The sequence below is a fragment of the Zootoca vivipara genome, chromosome 8 (assembly GCF_963506605.1).
Source record: "Zootoca vivipara chromosome 8, rZooViv1.1, whole genome shotgun sequence".
NCBI lineage: Eukaryota > Metazoa > Chordata > Lepidosauria > Squamata > Lacertidae > Zootoca > Zootoca vivipara.
In genome coordinates, this window is record NC_083283.1 from 35320075 (window position 1) to 35341715 (window position 21641).

A 21641-nucleotide genomic window follows, 5' to 3' on the forward strand; every position below is an offset into this window, starting at 1 on the left:
TTTTCCAACTTGTTAACCGTAGATGAGAGAGAACATACAGAAGATCATGTGACTGCTCAACCCCATGAGACAGGTTTGTACATTATTTTGTCATACTATGCTAAACCTGTTTATGTAATGGTGCTTATATATGAGTGTACCCAGAATTGTTCACCAGGGCACATACTTTTTCTGATTACCTCTGTTACAATATATAACAATATGTGGTGAGCCGAACTATTTTATTAATTCAGTTTCTTAGAAACTGAAATGCACATCGTAGTTCATTAGCCTATATTTATTTATCTACCGTACTTATTTATTTTATCATAAATTAAAAGCTTTTTAAAATGTTTTTAGAAGGCAGCCCTAACTTGGGGCCACCTGGCTCCTGGGATGATTATAGTGGCAGAGCCCATGCTACATTCAAAATTCTACTAGTTCCACCCATCCAGGGCAAAGGGCAAAAAGCTCTGGGGTTTTGGGTTGTTTTTTGCTTTGCTGTGCCAGCTCAAGCTGGCTCCTCACCTGGCAGTGGGCTGGCTTAGGTTCTAGCAAATCCTTGGCCAAGCCTTTTTTTTAAAACACCTACTCTGCCCAGTAGGGCATTGGTAGCTTTCCAACTATACAACAGGCACAGTGGTGATTTCTGTGATGATGGAGCCCTTATTCCAGCAGAGCCAGTGGATGTGGCACCTCCACCTAGTCCTTGGGTTGGGATATCCCCTTGGATATCAGGGCAGTGTACAAAATAGCTTGATACAGGTACAGTGTTAACGGATACCCATTTCTATAGCCTAGTCTAGAGGAGAGGTCAGACTATCCCTTTTGAAGTTACCATTTTAGCAAACCTAACTAACTTTTCCAAGAAAACCATAATGGTTAAAGAAAGTGAATAAGCAGCAATTTACTAAGAGTGTAGTTAACATTTTTCATACATATGTGTAGATAGATAGATAGATGATAGATAGATAGATAGATAGATAGATAGATAGATAGATAGATAGATAGATAGACAGACAGACAGACAGACAGTCGTACTTTGGTTGCCTTGCGACTTGAACGTTTTGGGTCCTGAACGCCGCAAACTCGGAAGTGAGTGTTCTGGTTTGTGAACGTTCTTTGGAACCCGAGCGTCCAACGCAGCTTCCACAGCTTCCGGTTGGCTGCAGGAGCTTCGGGAACTGATTCCATTTGACTTCCGAGGTACCACTTTATATATATGCGCAACACATGAATCCTTTGTAAATTGTGTGGTATACAACATTAAAGACAAAGCAGGTAACAATGAATACATTAATCTTTGTGCAAGGCTTGATTTTTGGCCGTCTAAGGGCCATTTTTAAGTGACAAAGTTACTAAACTTTGTGAGAGCCTGCTGTGCAGCCTGATTATCACATTTAGTAATTGTGCACATAAAAAAGGTAAAGGTAAAGGACCCCTGACAGTTAAGTCCAGTCGCAGATAACTCTGGTGTTATACCTACTGCTGAATACAGTGGATGACCTGTGCATCATTTACTGGTTTTCTTACACAGACATTTGAAGTGGTCTCTATTTAGACAGATTTTTAGCCCCAACTACCATCAGAGTTTAAATGTTTTTGTAGCATTTCATTTCCAGTGGGAGGAAAATGTGCTTCTTCAACAATGACAAATTCACGTCTCAGTGAACAAATGAAAACAAATTGTTGTAAAACAATTATTTTATTTATTTTTATTTATTAAAATATTTATATACATAAAAATGTATCACAGCAGTTTACAACAATATAAAAACATCCTCAAAACTTGGCATAGTAAATGGCTAAAAATCTTTGAATTACAGAAGTTCCTGTTCAAGTGGAAGATCATTCAAATGATGATTTAGTTGGTAAGTCAGTCCTCAGAGAATCTATTGTTTTAAATAAAAATTGAAATGTACATTTGAGGCTGTTTGTTTAATTTTTTTATTTTTTAAATTTAAAACTAGAAAGAAAAACTATAAGGCAAGTGCTTCAACCTTACGGTATAAAACCATAGGCTCAGCACTATTCCTTTGACACAACTTTGTAACAAGGCTCATGCAGGTTTCTACAGTAGTTGTCTTATGGTGGAAGGCATACTCAAGCAAGTGGAGTTTTATACAACCTTTGGCTTTGAGATAGGGGCATAAACTAGAATGAGGTCAGTTAATGGAGACAGACATCACCTTAGATTGGTATTTTAATACTCTGTTAGCTATTTTCTCCTTCTAAGCCTTCTAAGCACCTGCCATCAGTGTCTTTACTCTGGTTTGAGGTGGGAGCACCCACTAGTGTGGCAGATGTACCAATAATAGCTGTGCTGCAATATTAATTGCATACTCAACTAGTTGGTTATGTGTTACCATTGAGTTTAGGATGAAGGAGGTCTGCCACAGACTCTGGTTTTTTAATTTCACAAGGATTGACAAATAAAAATGAGGCATACATGAAATGGACTCTCTTGCAGTTGGTAAAATGCTCCCTTGATGCAGAAAACTTCATTTTTTGCTTTACTCTGGGCGGCTTCCAACAAAATATTAAAATACAATAATTTATCAAATATTAAAAAGCTTCCCTAAATAGAGAAATAGTTAGACCAAACACATTTCTACAAAGCCCTTCTTTGGGGGCACTATGAGATAAACACAGCACTGTGTTCTTTGCAGGCCATTTTCAAGCCATAGAACTCACTTGAAAATGGACTTTTCAGAAACCATTGTAGTGATACTGTGTCTCCACAGTAGAAATTTGTTCTGCCTAATAAGCTATTTCCCATGGACTTGACAATTCCTCACTTCTTTTCCCCTTCTACATTTGACTCTGGGTAGTCATAATAAAGGATAGAATATGCACCCACTAAAATTGATGCATTTTAAATTTAGTACAGATATAAAACAAACAATTTCTTCACACAGCGCATAGTGCTGACACAAGATGCAATGATGGGAACTAGCTTAGATAGTTTTAAAAGGAGATTGGACAAACAAACGTAGGGTTAGTCTCTTAAGAAGTTATTACTCTTGATAGCACATCAGTGATCAGAAATGACGAACATTGAATAATAGCTGCTGGGAACAAACAGGAGATGACTGTTGCTTTGCGTTGGAAGCATTTAACTAACCACCACTGAAAAAGGATGCTATATTTGATGGACATTTGGTCTTACTCAGAAGAACATTCTTGAATGTTTTCTGAGCATGAAAATCATTTGAGCAAGCTGCATCAAGCAAGAAGTCCTGTGCCATGTGGAATGAAGGTCCATTAAGGCTCCTAGGCTACACTCCAAATTCTTTTCAACTTTTTTTCCAGCACTTCTCTTTGCAGAGCTTAAAAGGGAAAGGAACCCCACCCCAAGTTTGCATTTGTGTATGGGATTTTCCCCATCTATGCTTCAGCTCTGTTAGGCCATTCTGACTGAAAAAAAGTTATTCAAACTTATAAAGAGGGGAACACTTTTCCAGTAGCAGACAACATGGTCTTAGCTGTGACATATTACTCAATGATTCTTGTCTACATGAACATCACATAAGATGGGCTCTGAAAAAATGCTTTCTGCTGTGGAACAGTCTTTTACTTGCAGCCCTAATAAACTGTCATTGAACCTCTTTCACTTGGAATGTGTCAAGTTAGTGAAAATTCCATCTGAACAAAATATGCAGAACACTCAGCTGGTGGAGGCATAGTGTTTGATATGAAACCAGTTTGGGTTTTTTTTTTTGTCTTCGGTGCACCATAGTCCATCACCACTGAATTATCTAATCTCAAATAATCCTGTAACAGGATCAAATACCCTGTTTTATAGTTTTTTCCTGCTTTACTTACACTGGCTTTATCCACTGCTCCATCTTTTTTTCTTCATCCAGCATTTTATATTATTCAAGTATTTATAGCATTTAGACAGAAGAACATGGATAGGGTACAATTCAGTAACCAATCACAGGGCATCACTACCAGTATATAAACCTCAGACAAGGAGATCACTGCTCAGTTCTGTAACATTGCTGAAGAAAAGGAATTGGAATGTGCCATTTAAAACAATGTTATCCAATTCTCTGAAAGATCCAGTAAAGGTGTAGAAAACAACAGTGAGTGACTCACATCCACAATAAATTCCTTCTCAAGCCCTGTCTCTGGCATTGTGAGAAGAAAGCTTCAGCTATACATATCTCTGTCGCAGAGTTTGTTTATAACCACCAATGATATGCATGTGGCGACTGCTACTGCTTTCTGGAAGTCTCTGGCTCACATGGGTAAGGCAACATGACAGAAAAGATCATATGTTGACATTTGACCTCATGAAAGCTTCTGAGTCGGGCTTCTTTTCTGTTCAGGGCAAAAAAAGGGGACTTTGCAACCACTGCTGTATCTTGCTCATATCACAGACCCACCATGTGTTGTGTCTGCTTTCCCTTCACCTTGCTTTATCTAGTATTGCCTTACTCCCCAAATGTGGTATCATGACTTGGCAGGATCTGGATTCAGGAACACGTTGCAGGCAATAGAGACCTGTAGCCTGCAACTTGGAATAAAGTCACGTTTCCAGGTACATCTTCAGTCAAATGGAGTTGACACAAAGGCACAAGTCTAAACTTCCTGGCAAAGAGGGAGGTGATCTTTTGATGTGAAAAGATTGCCATCAACACATCTGCAGTGACTGCTTATCAACACCAAATGTGGGAGAAATTTGATTTTTGTATTTCATGCCTCTCACACACTAGACTGATACTTTGCATCCCATAAAATGATGGCATTAGATTAGCACCAAAGCATTATTACAGGTGCTAACATTTTCATTTCCGCCCTCAGTATGTTTTTAGTGAGTCAGAATGAGTAAACACAAAGGGATTTGATCACAGCTGCAAATTTCCAGATTCTTAAGTGGTAGATGAAAATATTCAAAGCTTTGGGCTTCTGTAAAGCACATTGCTTTCTGTTTCTTTTTAGTTTTTATTTCAGCACTTAACCCTACTTATTGTTTTTGTTTATTGGAAATGGAATATTCTAAAAACTATTCCAAGGCAAAGTTGAGATAATAAAAGTCCTTGCCTGCAGGGCTTAGGTTAAATTTTAAAAGAGCAGTATGGAAAAATACCTCTGAGTCCTAGTTTTGGGGAATCACAGTGGTGAGAGTGTCGTTCATACTTTTGGGCATCCCATCGGCATCCGGTTGGTCACTATGCCAAAAGAATGCTTGGCTACATGAGCTTGATCCATCTGGCATTTCTAAAGAAAAGTCAGTGGTGGACTAAATGAGTAGCATGGGGTAAACACTCTAGAAATAAATGCTGCTGCTACAAAATAGAGTTGGGGATCATCCGGTAACATTAGACTTGCAGATATGGTGAACTCGTGGATGACTGCAAGGGAAGGAGGAAAGTCTACAGAAGTACCATAATCACCAGAGTTCCAGTTTTGACTGAAAAAGAAGGCTACCGTTGTTCAACCGGAGATTTGAGGCACAATATGTAGGCACTATTTTCCTTGTTTTGTAAACTAGCATGATTGCCAGTGAATGAAGTCATAGCAATGAGTGGCATTGAGAAAATAGATCTAGCCAATTACACAAAGATATGGCTAGAGCAGTGGGAGCCAACATGGTATCCCCATATGTTGTTGGACTACAATTCCCATCAGCTGCAGCCAGCATGCCAAATAGTTGGGAATGATGGGAGTTATTGTCCAACAACATCTGGAGGATACTACATTGACTACTCCTGGTCTAAAGTCTAGTGAAGAAACTTGTTGGTCTGTTTTTAAGGCTTTTATTCTGGTCTTCTATGATGTAAAAATGATTGCTGCTCCATAGAAAGCCATTCATGTATTCAGTATTTTAGTGTAGCTGAGTTTGGGGGGGTCAACACAAAAAGAAAAGAGGAGTTTGTTTTATTTAATACCAAAAAGGTGCTCTTTCCCATTTGTGAACATTAAAAAAATAATCTCAATGCAGCTAAAACCTATCGTTATTTTATCCTTACTGCAAGCTGGGGGAGGGGGACGCAGAACACTGTGGCTGAATGTATGCACAGTGTAATCCAGTGTTTATATCCATATGCTGAAAAGTATGTGGAGTTATAGTAATTTATAAACCTGAAATATAGACTTTTGTTGTTACTCTGACGTGTTGGTGTTTTTGTGTGTATGTGAGTGTGAAATTGATTGTAGAATAGTTTGATAAATTAAGGCTTGGTGGGAGTTAGTTGAGCCAGGGAAATAATTGTTGGTTTGAGTGGTCGTCAAAAGGTGTCTGGAGGCCAGGTCTAATCATTCAGAAGCAACAGATGTAATATATGGAATATAAGTTTATCAGATGCAGGCCTAGGTCTTCTAGAAATTGTAGGCCTGTTCTCTCATACTAGTTACATTTGTTTGGAGTATTTGCTTTGCTGCTGCCTATGGGGAAAAAAAATCCTTTGGCTGCCCATGGATGAGCTTAAAGTGAATAAAGAATAGATTGGAAATAAAGGCTTGGCTGTTGAGAAGAGAGATGAAAAGGAGAGAGAAGCAATAGAGAAGAAAAGGTTGTTCCTGGTAGGAAGGTAGAAATGGAAGGAGGATATGAAGAGGACAGGTTTGAAATATCTAACAGAAAGTGAGAGAGTACTGTACAAGAATTGTGATTGTAACAAAGTTATGAATGTGTAAGCAGCAGAGGATGCATTTTAAAATAAAAAGAATTTGGCAACTGTATAGTTGATGGAGTCAAACATAAGGCTAAGAGTGTGATGGCGAAGATAAGGGCAACATTAACAGAATAGAGATTCATCCAGTTAAATTTATATTGGGTGTGGTGGTCATGGCACTCTCCTGCAGCATGTGAAGTAGCAGTTCTATAGGCACAGCAAGTCAAATGACCATTTAATTGGGGCAAGCGGCACCTGTCCCTATGCAAGCGGTAGTAGTAAAGCACACTGTAGCTCCCGTTTTGTTATAAGTGGCTAGCGCTGCCTTCAAATTCAGTGCCTTTTCCTTATCCATACTGCTGCATCTAATCAGTGAAACAGGCCACAACTGGGTGTATGTTTTGCCCACCCAATGTGCAATAACGGCAATTGATCCCACAGATGTTATATCAGATGCATCAGCATAAATTTTGCTCTGCCCTGTTCCAAATATATACATGTAACAACCCAGGATGTAATCATGTAGATGAAGAGCTATGCAGACAGATAACACTTGGTTTAGCCTCCACCCTGGGATTATCTCCATGTTATGTCTTCACTTTCTCCCATATAAGTGAATGTTTGCCAGTTATCCTCCTTGCAAGGCAGAGAAGTAAAATACTGCAATTGTAGAGTGTTGGGGTGTAAGCAAATCTGCCCTTCCATCCTTAACACTGAATGGCCGAGCCCTCATTGCAAGGCAGTAGAGAGTTCTTACTCTATAAGTATACTTTCATTATAGTAATACATTTTCCTCATACTATGTATGTATGGTCAGAGGCTTACATAGGCTCCCTTGCACCTTTGGCAAGGAGAGTGGGCAGGCTCCTATCCACTCTGAGCCAGAGTGGAGAGGTATGATTTCTGCGCTTCCTTGGACCTGCGCCTTTGGCAGGGGCCAATCTGTCCATCCCCTAGATACATCCTCGTGTATGGTGTGCGTATGTGTCTAGTGGGGGAATAGATTTTTGTTTTCTTGCTCAAAAAGGCTGTCCTTCAAGGTCTGCTGTTGCTTCCCCTCTTTAATAGATAGCAACTTTGTGTCTAAAACTAATACAGTTTTTAATAAAAGGTACAATCAATTCCTTTGCTACAAAGTTGCATATTAGTAATAAAGAATATTAGAAAAAATAATTTGTATCATGGTTGGTCCTCTAATTTAGATCTCCCCTTATTTTTTCAGATACTTAAAGCTTCAAAAAGACTGTCCCTACAGCAGGAGGACCAGCCTAAACCATTCTCTACACAATGGGAACAGATGTTTGTTATAGACTTTATGCCGTAATTAACTAAGCAGTTGAGAAACTTGTGGTGGAGGGAGAAACACTAAAGGTGTTTCACAAGTGATGCTAGGAGACTTTCCCATTTGAGTTGCATCTCATGTAGATGTTGTTAATATGGTATTAGCCAGAAATAGAACACTATTTTTAAACTGAATATATATTCTGGTCAATGCAGACTTTTCATTGAATTTGTAGATGCAAAAAAACTATTTACGCATCACTTGTGAAACTCTCTGAACATGTGTAGCACTCAGTTCACATTTTAGTATACCTTTAGCATATATTTAGAACCCCAATATACATTTTTAACGTTTTGTAGCTTTTAATATACATGTTTTTATTTTCTCCCTTATTAGTGACCAAGAAGTTGTAGTATCTGAATTTTACATGTGTCGTTCACATTATGTAATATGCTATTTATAATGTAGCAACAAATGATTTAAGATTTTAATATATATATATATATATATATCTGTGGATACATTAAAATTTGGAAGCAATCTTAGTTAGCAAAGTTTTAAAATGTGATCAAATAGCATTGTGATATATTTACATTCTTTTCTGGCAAACACTACTAAAATAGAGCTGTGAAATTTTGACTTGGACCTATACTTGTTGATTAGTAATTATTTTAGCTGAGCTCAGCTCACTTTAATCTACGTGCAGGTGTAGCAAACACCTTAATGATGGACATATCTACAAAATTACTTAAATAATTACACTACACACAAATGTTCTTGTTGTAACCACCACTTCTGATGAACACTGAAGAATTCCATAGCAATCTGGAAGTTCGCAGAGCTTAAATTGAAAATACACTTGGGCTTAATTGTATTTTTTTCATTTGCCCTTAGACCTGCCATTGTAATGCACTGTTTGTCAGCAATTATATCAGCATAAGTACCTAAACTGTATTCCCACAACTGCTTAATCAACAGTAGCTCCTCTGAAATACATGGGATTATTCCGAGGCAAGGGTTGTAGTTATCTGATGAGTCTATCTAATGAGTCAGAATATGATTGATTTCAACAAATATTCTTTACCAAAAATTGCTTATTCTAAATATAAATCAGTATTTATTAATAAAATCCTTATTTTGCTCACAAATGAAGGTAAACTTTAAAAAAGGTTAGGGGTATGGATAACTATTGCATGGTGCTGTTCCATTACAATAGATCCACATTACTTTAATTATTTTATCCTTTTTTGGCTCAGGAATAGTTCTCATTTTAATGCTGTTGCTCTGAGAAAGATAATCTCAGTTTAATCTGAGTTATCAGTAGGAAACACTAAGTAGCATTGAAGTCAATGGGAATTCACTAGGATTATTGTGGAATCTGTGTCTTGTGAACTGTAGCCAGCACTTGGAGATAATTAGATTATTATTTTTTAATGTAGAAACATGAGTAAGGAGAAATGTGATGCATTTTTCTTAGGTTGGAATCCAATATATTGAGAGGTCTACATAGTTTATATGTAGCATATATCCTAGATTTCTGTGAGCATATTCCCTTCCCACATGGGTACTGCATCTGTGCATGAATGATTCCCGTAAAATATAACAGAGCCTTGTTCTCACCACCACAAGCTGTGCACCCACAAGCATTACACCAGGCCAATGCAGGGAATGGGAGACTGTGCAGGAAGGATCATGCCATTCATACTTGTCAGGAAGCAATAGTCCTCTAGTTCTGTTAATACAGATTGAGGCAAAGTATTGTTTTATCATTGATGTATTTGCCATCCTGGACTCCTTGGGGAGGAAGGGTGGTATATAAATTTGAGGAATAAATTAAATGAAAGTGTTATTCTTCATTGAATTAAAAATTGCATATTTCTAAGTGGAAGAGCAATAATTTTTTATAAAGCCATATTTTTAAGGACATGAGAGAAAAATGGGATTGTGTTTTTGTACAATAGCAACAATATATTTTTAGACTGCTGGAATAAGAAAATTATGCTGTGATCAAGTTCTTAAAATGCTTATGATTACATAATTTTCATGTTTACACAAGTGTGCCATGGGGGCAAGGTAACGGGGACTTTTAAAAGATGAACTTTTTCTTCTGTGTAATGATTGGTTGCAATAAAGTACAAAAAAACATTTTCACTGGTGCAGTCATTATTTTCCAAAATGCTGAAACAACATCTCTCTTCAATAACACTTTTGTGTCTTCTTTATACCATTTGTATAAAGTGTATGTGCTAAGGCAATATCTGGAGCTGATGGTGGATTTTGTTTCAGTACAGCAGCTTGTACCAATAACTGTTCCTAGATGTTCCTAAATGCTTTAGTGATAGGGAGGCTTATAGTGAGCCGGAGGAGAGGAGAACTAGAGTTGATTCATGAGCCATCATGAAGTCTTTTAAGGCACCATGGTGCTGGTTTTAATACTTCCACCACATCCCTGTGTTATACTGTGGATGGATAGAATTGAAACAGATAATTTAACATAACCAGAGGAACTTACTTCACATGAGCAACACAGAGTCTTTTGGCATCTTCAGGACTAAAATCTATATTATGGCATAGTAAATCTGTTAGTTTTTAAGGTACCACAAAGCTCCCTGTTTTTACTGCAGCAGATGAATGTGACTAACCTCCTGAATTTGCTTCACATGATGTTAGATGGTAGTTACAATGGAACTGAAAAGCGGTGAGCACCAAAACTCAAAGCAAAAAAGAGGCACAGTCTCGAAATGTATGGGGGTGGGGGGTGGGGAGTAAGATTCTATTGTCACACGTGCCATATAATGCAAATTAATTAATAGGCTAAAGGCAGTTGGGGGAAAATAACACATTACATATTTGTCTTGAACATACAGGGGGTTATTGAGTCCTGACAGAGGTGGAGTACTCTTAAGATACATCTGACCTTAATCTTGCATGTATATTAAAATAACTCTAAATAGCAACTTTTGGGACCACTTGCTCAGAATTTGAACTGCTGGAGTTTAATCCTTCCTATGATCCTGAAGAAAATCACTCCATAGAAGCTACTATTTGCATCAGGAAGGGAGTTCCTATTGATGCTCAAATCACATATGATAGCTCAGATCATGGCAGTTCATACAGTTGGGGACTGCACATGAACTTGACCAAGTACTGAGCACATCAAAAACCCAACATCCTACCAGAAGCAATCACATTAGGGTGGAGGGGACTGGCACCTATCAGTCTTCCCCAACCTGATGCCTGCCTTCCATTTTGGGAGTACTACTTCCATCTTGGATCATTGGCCATACTGGTTGGTTGTAGTTCAAGAGACCTGGGAAGGTATAAGGCTGGAGAAGATTGGCATGCATAAACCAGGTGCAAGGCATAGTGTAAAAGGAGCTGAAATGTTTGGTAAACTGAATTAAACCACCACCACACTGTTATCTATATATAGAAGTCTGAAACTTCTATACATAAACTTCCAGTATATTCAAGAGAGAACTAGTTATGTTAATCTGGAATGCAGGAAGATGAAAAATGTGATTGGTTTATTAAGTTAAGAATCTATGCAGGCAAAAACTTCCATTCATTTGAATGAAGTGGATTGAGAATGCAATAGGTATGAACTTTAGACATTACCTTTTCTGGTACAACCAAAACAATTATTCTTTACTCTCTGCACATAAGTAACTATATTATATTTTGACATTGATAGATTTTAAAGCTTGACAATATTGCAAAAAGAAGATATACCCATTATTTTGTGGGTATTATTCCAGTTGTATGCATTTTAAAAACAGCACTGTGGTGATGATACAAAACTTTTTTTTTTACATATTCCAGGACAAAGTGAAAATGAAACTCAGCAAAAAGAAAAAGGTAAGATAATGTGAATGCTTAGGTTTTGCATTGGTGCATGGAATAGAGAAAGTGTTGAATTATTCTTTTGCACAAGTTTTGGGAGTTTGTATCAGAGACTTTTTGCTTGGAGACCTTTGAGTAGCAAGTGACTTAACATAATCACCATCTTCCTTAAGTTAGGATCCGAAGCATTGTGTTTAATTCAATGCATGCTTGTGGGTGCTTGTGTCTCCCCTAAATAATACTTGCGCTTTACTTTTGGTGTTTCACGTTCTCTCTTTGATCTTTTCCAATTTTGCTATGTAACTAGATATTAAAGGAATCACATGGCACCTGCTGAAAGTAGCAGACCGCATCTCCTCTAGTTATATCTAGTGGTACAAAACACAGGATCATTGTGGTAAGAGGAGAAAAAAATAACACCCAAATACCTTGACTACTACTTCTTCTCCTCTTCTTCTTTGGCGATCACTCGTATCTGAGTAAGATTGTTTTCCATAAACACGGTTTTAACCATGGGTCCGTAAGTGACTGTGGAGGCCAATTCTGGATCCACACATCCTTCCATAGTGGGGACATTGGTTTCCGGGCGGGAGTTGATCACAGGGTGGATTTGCCAAGCACGGCTTCCTCTTAGCACGTTTCTCCCTTGCGTCCTGAGATCAAGTGACTTCAAAGCCCATGACACATTTGGTAAAGGCTGTTCTCCAACTGGAGCGCTCGCAGGCTAACCTGACTAACTTGACTAACACATCATCAACTACACGCCTTCTTAAACAATCCAGCAGTAAAATCAGCAGCCACTAGGCAATTGACCACCTTCAAAAACCTTCTCCTGACAGCAGAGGGACACAGCAAAGGGATGGTATCCACAATTTACAAAATACTGCTCCAAAATCCCACAACCCCCCTTGATGCAATCAAAGAACAATGGGAGCATGAAATAGGCTATGAAATTAACCTCACCCAATGGACTAGAATATAGTTTAAACCTCCCTTTAAGTCCATATCAGCCAAAAGAAGGTTTCACTCTGAAACTCACCTCCAGGTGATACTTAACACCACAGAAATTGGTCTGATACACCCAGGAACCTCACCAAGATGTTGAAGAGGCTGCACCTCCACAGGCACATGCCTCCACATGTGGTGGGAATGCCCTAAAATCCAGTCCTACAAGAGATATGCAAAATAACTAAACAAGTATTAGAAGTCACCACAGAACTGGCCTTACTGAACACCTTCCAACATCATAATGACCACTCACATTATACAGAGGTGTCCTTGCTACATTTTGTGTCCCTATTATACAACACTAGCAGAAACAGGCCTTTCATTTATTTGGATAGTTCAGGAACATGATACCATGTGGTGGATTGCCGACACAGTGTCCTGAAGCATATGGGTGTTCTTGGAAAGAGTCCATGAAAGGATGCCTTCCAAGTCTTGGAAAATAAGATCAAATGATTCTAATGGTCTGTTCTACACATTTGTGCCTTATGCAGATCATTTGTCATATTGTGGTAATAGCCATAAGCCTATGATGTTCATAAAGGTCAAGGTCAAGGAACCCCTGACCGTGGACGACTCTGGTGTTGTGTGCTCATCTCACTCTATAGGCCAAAGGAGCCGCCATTTGTCCACAGACAGCTTCCAGGTCATGTGGCCAGCATGACTAAGCCGCTTCTGGCGAACCAGAGCAGCGCACAGAAATGCCGTTTACCTTCCCGCTGGAGTGGTACCTATTTATCTACTTGCACTTGATGTGCTTTCGAACTGCTAGGTTGGCAGGAGTTGGGACCGAGCAATGGGGGCTCACCCCGTCACAAGGATTCAAACCACTGACCTTCTGATCGGCAAGCCCTAGGGTCTGTGGTTTAGACTACAGCGCCACCATATATTTAGTCAAATCCTTTAAAACAGGGATGAGGAACCCATTGTGCTCCAGACGTTGTTGGACTGCAAGTCCTATCATTCTTGACCATTGGCCATGCTGGCCGAAGGTGGTGAGAGTTGGAATTTAACCGTGAGAGTGGGTTCCCAAGGTTCCCAATTCCTGCTTTAAAATCAGGTATAGAGCTTCTTTGTTAATTGATCCTTAATCCTACTATCCTGTTATCTCTCCCGCACCAATACAGGTAAAGGCGTTGCTGACAAACCCAGTGGCTGAATAGCTCAATGACTAGCAGTGGCTTCAGAGACAGTTGTGATCTTTCAGATAGTTTGTAAATACTCTGGGCTGCGATGAAGGCACTGTTGCCTTTTTGGGTGCTGGCCAGATGCTATGGCAGGCATCCCCAAACTGCGGCCCTCCAGATGTTTTGGCCTACAACTCCCATGATCCCTACCGTGTTTCCCCCTTTTTAAGACACCGTCTTATTCTTTTTTTTACTCAAAAAAACACACGGTGTCTTATTTTCAGGGGATGTCTTGTACCTTAAGGCCTCCTCGGAGGGGCCAGGCAGCTGGCTGGGGTGCTGCTGGGCGCTCTGTGCGGCGCTGCAGCAGCAGCTGGGTCCAGGCACCAAGGCAGCAGGCCGCTGGCTCAGTGCTTCGTCCGGCGCTGCGGAGCGCTCCTCTCTGCAGCTGCCGGTTCCGGTGGCAGGGCGGCAGGCAAAAAAACCCAAACCAAAGAGGCCAGGCCGCTGCACTCCGCCCAGCGCTGCAGGGCGCTCCGAGCGCTTGGTGCTGCGGAGCGCTCCTCTTTGCAGCTGCCGGTTCCGGTGGCGGGGCGGCAGGCAAAAAAGAAAAAAAAGAGGCCAGGCCGCTGTGCTCCGCCTGGCGCTGCGGAGCGCTCCGCTCTGCAGCCGCCGGTTCCAGTGGCGGGGCGGCAGGCCGCCTCGGGCAGGCAAAAAAAGAGAGGCCAGGCTGCTGGCTCGGGCGCGCGGAGCACCCCGAGCCTCTGAGAGCCAGCAGGACGAGGAGGAGGCTTGCCGGGTCGTCGCCCAGCAGCGCGCGCGGAGCGCCCCGAGCCTCTGAGAGCCAGCAGGACGAGGAGGAGGCTTGCCGGGTCGTCGCCCAGCAGCGCGCGCGGAGCGCCCCGAGCCACTGAGAGCCAGCAGGACGAGGAGGAGGCTTGCCGGGTCGTCGCCCAGCAGCGCGCGCGGAGCGCCCCGAGCCTCTGGGATTGTTGTTGCTGCTGCTGGCTGCCGGAGGCTCGGGGCGCTCCGCGCGCGCTGCTGGGCAACGACCCGGCAAGCCTCCTCCTTGTCCTGCTGGCTCTCAGAGGCTCGGGGCGCTCCGCGCGCGCTGCTGGGCGACGACCCGGCAAGCCTCCTCCTCGTCCTGCTGGCTCTCAGAGGCTCGGGGCGCTCCGCGCGCGCTGCTGGGCGACGACCCGGCAAGCCTCCTCCTCGTCCTGCTGGCTCTCAGAGGCTCGGGGCGCTCCGCGCGCGCTGCTGGGCAACGACCCGGCAAGCCTCCTCCTCGTCCTGCTGGCTCTCAGAGGCTCGGGGTGCTCCGCGCGCGCTGCTGGGCAACGACCCGGCAAGCCTCCTCCTCGTCCTGCTGGCTCTCAGAGGCAGCCTGGCCTCTCTTTTTTTGCCTGCCCGAGGCGGCCTGCCGCCCCGCCACTGGAACCGGCGGCTTGCTCGCAGAGGCTCGGGGTGCTCCGCGCGCACTGCTGGATGCCGACCTGGCAAGCCACCTCCTGCTCTTGCCTGCTCCCAGAGGCTCGGGGCACTGCTTTTCTATACTCTTGCCGCGGCCAGCGTGCTGGGTCCCGCTGGCTGGCTGGGGCACTCAGCGGTCTCGCTCCTCGGAGGTATGGCTTATTTTCAGGGTATGGCTTTTATTTCCTAAACGCTTAAAATCCTGCTATGGCTTATATAGTGACTACGTCTTAAAATAGGGGAAACACGGTAGCTAACAGGACCAGTGGTCGGGGAAGATGGGAATTGTAGTCCAAAACATCTGGAAGGCCAAAGTTTGGGGATGCCTGTGCTATGGCAACCTGCAGGAAGCAGGGATAGCCATCAACTTAGATGGCTTTAGGCCAGTGTTTCTCAGCCTCAGGCCTCCAGTTGTTTTTGGACTACAACTCCCATCATCCCTAGCTAGCAGGACCAATGGTCAGGGATGATTGGGGGGGGTTGTAGTCCAAAAACAGCTAGAGGCCCAAGGTTGAGAAACACACTGCTTTAGGCAAATTCATGGAGAAGGCTATCAATGACTACTAGCCATGTTGGCTATATTCTGCTTCCACAGTTGGAGGCAGTAATACCAGTTACTAAAAACCACAGGAGGGGAGACTGCTCTTGTGCCCAGATCTTGTGTGCTGGTTTCCCACTAGCATCTGGTTGGCCGCTAAGAGAGCAGAATGCTGACTACATGGACCATTGCCCTGAGTCAGTAGGCTCTAACTATGTTCTTGCATTCTTAACAATTTGGACTGGAAGACAAGAAATTTAAAAAAGAATGGGAAATGTTCATAATGTATATACAAAAGTAATGCAAACAGATCAAAACATTAGCAGGATTATAAATACCCTTGTAATGAAATAGAGAGTGTGTATAACTTAGGAAGATGGAATAATTGGAGAAATGTCAATATGTAGTTAAAATAAAATTAAGAGGACCCATGGATGGGATGGGGGGGAAGTCAAGAGATTTAGGATAATCTCAATATGTGGAATTGTATGATTTTTTTGATGTAAGTTTATCTTTCTTTTGTGTTCTTTTCATTCTTTTTTCCCTTTATTTTTGGAAATTCTCAATAAACACAAACCAATTTGGACTGGTCACAGTATTATTGTAACTGCGTAAATACAAAAAAAGTGCTACAGTTTTGCTCCTTATTGTTAGATATCCTTCAGCATGCATTAATGTGTTAAAGAAATTCATAAATACTGTAGTCAATTCTGATTTTTTGGGAAGAAATGCTGCATTTCTTTTTAATCTTTTTTTCTAGTGAAGAAAAAGAAACCAAAATTGCTCAATAAATTTGATAAACAGATTAAAGCTGAACTTGATGCTGCAGAGAAGCTGCGTAAAAAGGTAACGATGAAATTCGACTGAGCTTAAATTGGCTGCTGCTGGAGAGAACATAAAGATGGGCCATAGCACCATGCATAAAATTCTAGGCATAGAGAACCTCAGAAGGCGCTGATAAACACTACAAATGGTTGTGAACCCATCTGTTGGCAATGCTAGTGGATCACAATATAGGCTTGTGTCTATTGTAAGGGGTGGGTGGACAAAGACAGCAAATCAGTACTTTTAAGATGTATAGACTCTAGCTCAGTGGTAGAGCATCTGCTTTGAATGCAGAAGGTCCCAGGTTCAATCCTCAGCAACTCCGGGTAAGGCTAGGAAGAGACTTGTCTGAAATCTTGGAGAACTGCCACCAGTCAATGTAGGCAAAACTGAGCTTGGTGGAATAATGGTCTGATTCAGTATATGGTAGCTTCCTATGACATTTTATGCAACTTAGCCTGGGAAGTAGACCTGCCCAAGTAAAGCAAAAGCTGCAGTTCTTCTGGATGTGATGGCAGCCTTGAGTTTTAAAATCTATATATTTTTCTCATGTTTGCATACCTCTTCATAACTGATGCTTTCCAGGATTTCACAGCTGTGAAATAGCCCATAAGAAGGTACCTAAATAATTTCATTTTGATGCCTTAAATTGTGTATTTAATTTCAGTAGGATTACTCTGAGTAAAACTCAGTTGAATACCACCCATCATGTTCAATCTTTTTTTCTTTTGTGTTTTAATAGCCTCCAATATGTTTTTTTATTAAGATGTTCACTCTAAGCCATTTCATAACAAAAAGGATAATTTCAGAGATGTCCCCAGATGTTTCCCTTCCTGAGGAAGAGCCGTAAATACCACCTTCTCTTTCTCCCTCTCCCTCTCCCTCTCCCTCTCCCTCTCTCTCTCTTTTCTTTCTCCCCACCCCCACCCCCGAGCCCAAACCTAGCTGGTTTATTTTAGCATCTAAGACATAAAATCCCACAAGCACTTCTCCCTGGGTACAAAAATATAATAACTTGTTGCTCTTCCATGACACTCAAAATCCGCTGCCTGAGGTCATCAACCCACTCTAGTGCTGATATTTTAGATTCCCCCACCATTCTCTTCCACAATCATTTCATAATGTTAATATTTTATTTTTATTTAAACAACAACAATCCCAACCTCATGCACTGTGTTTATTTAAAAGGTGTATTATACATTACCAAACAATAACAGATAACCTCCCTAGCTGTCACTGTAAGTGTTGTATGCCTGCTTCCTTTTCCCTCAAAAAATGTTTTGTAAATGACCGAATTATTTTTAGGCGCTTTGTTAGCTGGTGACTTCTCAGCACTTTTGTGTGAAATGTTAATATTTTCCCTACACCTGATATTTTACTTCAGATAACAATGCTTTTCTTTAGGGAAAAGCCGAGGAAGCTTTGAAGGCATTTGAAGCATTAGCCAACAAGTATCCCCAAAGCCCACGGGCAAGATATGGAAAAGCGCAGGTAAAAAATGAGAAAGCAATGTATGGAAATACAAATTGTCCAGTTGTGTATGTCTCTATTTGTCCTAGGCTATAAAGCCAATCATCACCAGGATGAACACAATGGGAAATGTGAATGATCTTGCAAAAGGCAGCTCTCATTCAGTGAGGCCAGGACATTTCCCCCAGAGCTGTGAAACTTGCAGGTGGTTTACTGAATGTTCCTTAATCCTAGCACTGATTTTTTTTCATGCTCCTATAACTGCCAATTTCTTCTGAAAGAAGGGAGCAGGTGACACTTTATTTCATGAATAGAAGAGGCTTGGTACCTCCTGTATTTTCTCCTTTGGATGTCTCTCAGCTTCTTGTGTTACATACGATTAAGCAATGACATTCCCAGTGATTTGTGCTTATAACCCATATTTTGTAGCCTTAAAATAACTTGCATACACACTATAATCAGCTTGCTTGACATTACACGATGAAAATATGGAGGTCTTAACTGTGTAAATTCTTCAATAGACAGCCATCTTTTAAAAAAATTAAAATTAAACCAAAGCTGGAAAAGCCCTTTGTTAAAACAACTTGCTATTACAATTCTCCATCCAGTAAAGTCATTCTGAAGTAAAAACAGATTTATACTACCTTTGAACAAATACTCTTGATTTGGTGAATGAATTCCAGAATAAAACAAAACAAAGCTGCAGGCATTTCAAAAGATGAGCACGGAAACAAAATACCTGTTTATTTTTTTAAGTCAGTGTTGTGGTTGGCTATGTAGAGGCTGTTTGCCAACTATTAAAATACTCCCCCCCCCCATTTTTCTTGCTGTACATTTTGGTGTATGTAGCCACAAAAATGCTTGAAGGTGTTTGTCCATTTGTACAATCAGTTCTTCTTCTTCTTCTTCTTCTTCTTCTTCTTCTTCTTCTTCTTCTTCTTCTTCTTCTTCTTCTTCTTCTTCTTCTTCTTCTTCAAAATGAAAGCAGTTCATCTCCTTTTTCCAATGACATTTACCAATCTCAAACAACTACCAATTGAGTAAAAACATGTTTTTAACAAGCAAAAAGTTAAGTGGTGACTTGGGCACTGATGAATGATTTATGGTCACACACAGAGTGAAGATGACTTGGCAGAGAAAGCAAGAAGCAATGAAATACTACAGCGATCCATCAGTACCTATGGTGAAGTTGCTAGTCTACCAAACGTCCCTGATGATCTGGTAAAACTCACATTGCAAAGAAGGGCAGATCGGCAACAATTTCTTGGTAAGGATCTTAAATCTGTACTTACTACAGGTCAAATGTTCAAAAATGCCCAGAGGATTTTTAAAGACTTTGTTGTTTTATTAAATGGATGATACATACAGCATATCTTTGTAAAATTACATGAATGATAAACAACTGCAACTGAAACCTATTTGGTCTCAAAAAATCCTCCTTGTGAATTTTAACATCCATTTTTCTACAGATACTGCTCAGTTACTTGAATATTCTTCCAAATGATTTCTTTCCGGATTTGACATTGATACTTGGTTTTAATATCCTGATGGGGTGGGGTTTTTTTGGCAGTATTTGATAATGCATATGCAACAGTATACAGCTGTGTTGCCTGTATACAGCTTCACAGAGTCAAATCATATTGTACAGACCACAGATATGCTTGTACGAAAAAACCAAAAACCTGTGTACATCACTGCATTTGTATTTTAAACTCTTTGTCTCTTTCCAGTGCCATTAAATTACAGGCATGACTTGAAATGAACAGAAGTAGACAGAAACAGGTGTCTCCCAGATTCATGGAAAGGACAAATATTAAGCAAATATTGTAAGCAACCGTCTTCCTGTAAGCCAGGAAGTCTGAATACCGCCCCCCCGGCATGAATTAATTGCAGTTTATTTATACTTGCAGTTAATATATACATTAATGTGGTTGAAAAATACCAGCAGCTTTAAATGTGCAGTTTAATTGTTGGCATATCTATCCACGCTGTGAACCCCCTTATTACCACTGTCCAATGAAAGCTGTGATATGAGGAATGCCACAGTTCTCCACAAGATGTCTCCATAAGACTGACTGAGACAACCCACCAGCTTGCTTTTCTAAGGCATATCTGTTAAAATTGGTAGTAAAAGCGATCAGTGAGAAAAATATTCATACGTTTTTACATGCGTATTTACATTTTGTATTGTCGGTCTTTAGTAATGTACACTTTTGTATATATTTAATCACCTGAGCCCATTTAACAGCTGAACATACTGTATTGCAAGCGTGAGCAACATGATGCTCTCCAGATGTTGCTGGACTCAGTCAGAGTGGCCAACAGGCAGAGATGATGGGAGTCCAACCACATCTGGAAGGCACTGGATTGGCTACCTCTGCTAGATCCCAAACTACTACTGCTTGTAACCAAGTTGTTGTTTATTTTGTCCAATTAAATTAGGTCGCATGAGAGGCTCCTTGGTTACACTGCAAAAACTTGTTAGCCTGTTTCCTAATGATACTTCACTCAAGAACAATCTAGGAGTGGGTTACCTTTTGATTGGTGACAACAGCAATGCCAAGAGGGTTTATGAGGAGGTGAGCTTCTGTTAAGAATATGTAAACTTTTTTTTAAAAAAAAAGTATTACAGGTTGATCAAGGCTTAACAACATTACAATTTTGAAAACAACAAAAGTATGCCTCTGCCTCTTTATAGCATAGGTGGTGAACCAGTGGGCTGAAACTGACCTGCCAGGTGATTGCAGCAGCCCTGCCAGCCCACAGCAAAATCAGACACATCTCCCTCTGCAAAGGCTCCATTGTTGGGTGGTCTAACCAGACAGGAACCAGGAAGGAGCATTCGGTGCTGTTTCCTCATAGTAACGATTCCCTGCAAGAGGGAGTATGACTTTGCAAATTTATGCAGACGCGGGCTTTCTTTTCCATTGTGCCGGTTGGGCCTGAACTTCCCCTCTCAGCCCAGGGCTGCAGTGGCAGAATCTGTGCATCACAGTCCTGGGCTGAGAGGAAAGGGTTAAACCACTTCATGCAGCCAAACACTGTGATGGACAAATAACCCCATGACAGGGATCAGCTGAGGAGTGAGGTTTAAACTTCCCTGCCCGGCCTAGTGATGGAATTTCAAAGCCCTGTGGTGAGGATGAGTGGGTGTTTTGTATGTGGTGCATGTGTGATAAATATGTGTTGGCAACACCTACCACTGGCATGCAGTCCTTGGATTAGTTGACTGACTCTCAGGGTAGCCCTTCAGCCGAAAAAGGGTAGCCACCCCTGCCTTTTAGGCCATGGTACCCTCATTTGGACCAATCCAAACACTGCAAATGTTTCCTCTTACGGTTGCGCTAAAGTGTGCATAGCCTATGTGTGGTTTCCCTGTTGGGTAGCTTCTTGTTCAAACTCTAAGATACTTGCCTTTCCCCCTCCTAACTGTTCATTCCTTTGCATGGGAAAACCTGGCCTACTAAAAAGCATGC

The 21641-nt window shown here is 41.1% G+C and overlaps 1 protein-coding gene across 5 annotated transcripts in view; it reads left to right on the plus strand.

The window, feature by feature from the left end:
- Nucleotides 1–21641, plus strand: part of ASPH (aspartate beta-hydroxylase) — a 91335-nt gene that overhangs the window by 48273 nt on the left and 21421 nt on the right. For all 5 annotated transcript variants that reach the window (XM_060277784.1, XM_060277782.1, XM_060277786.1 and 2 more), the window contains 7 exons: nucleotides 23–73; nucleotides 1806–1850; nucleotides 11707–11742; nucleotides 16631–16716; nucleotides 18100–18186; nucleotides 19282–19432; nucleotides 20608–20744. In XM_060277784.1, the coding sequence (XP_060133767.1) occupies nucleotides 23–73; nucleotides 1806–1850; nucleotides 11707–11742; nucleotides 16631–16716; nucleotides 18100–18186; nucleotides 19282–19432; nucleotides 20608–20744 (593 nt within the window). The remainder of the gene's footprint in view (nucleotides 1–22; nucleotides 74–1805; nucleotides 1851–11706; nucleotides 11743–16630; nucleotides 16717–18099; nucleotides 18187–19281; nucleotides 19433–20607; nucleotides 20745–21641) is intronic.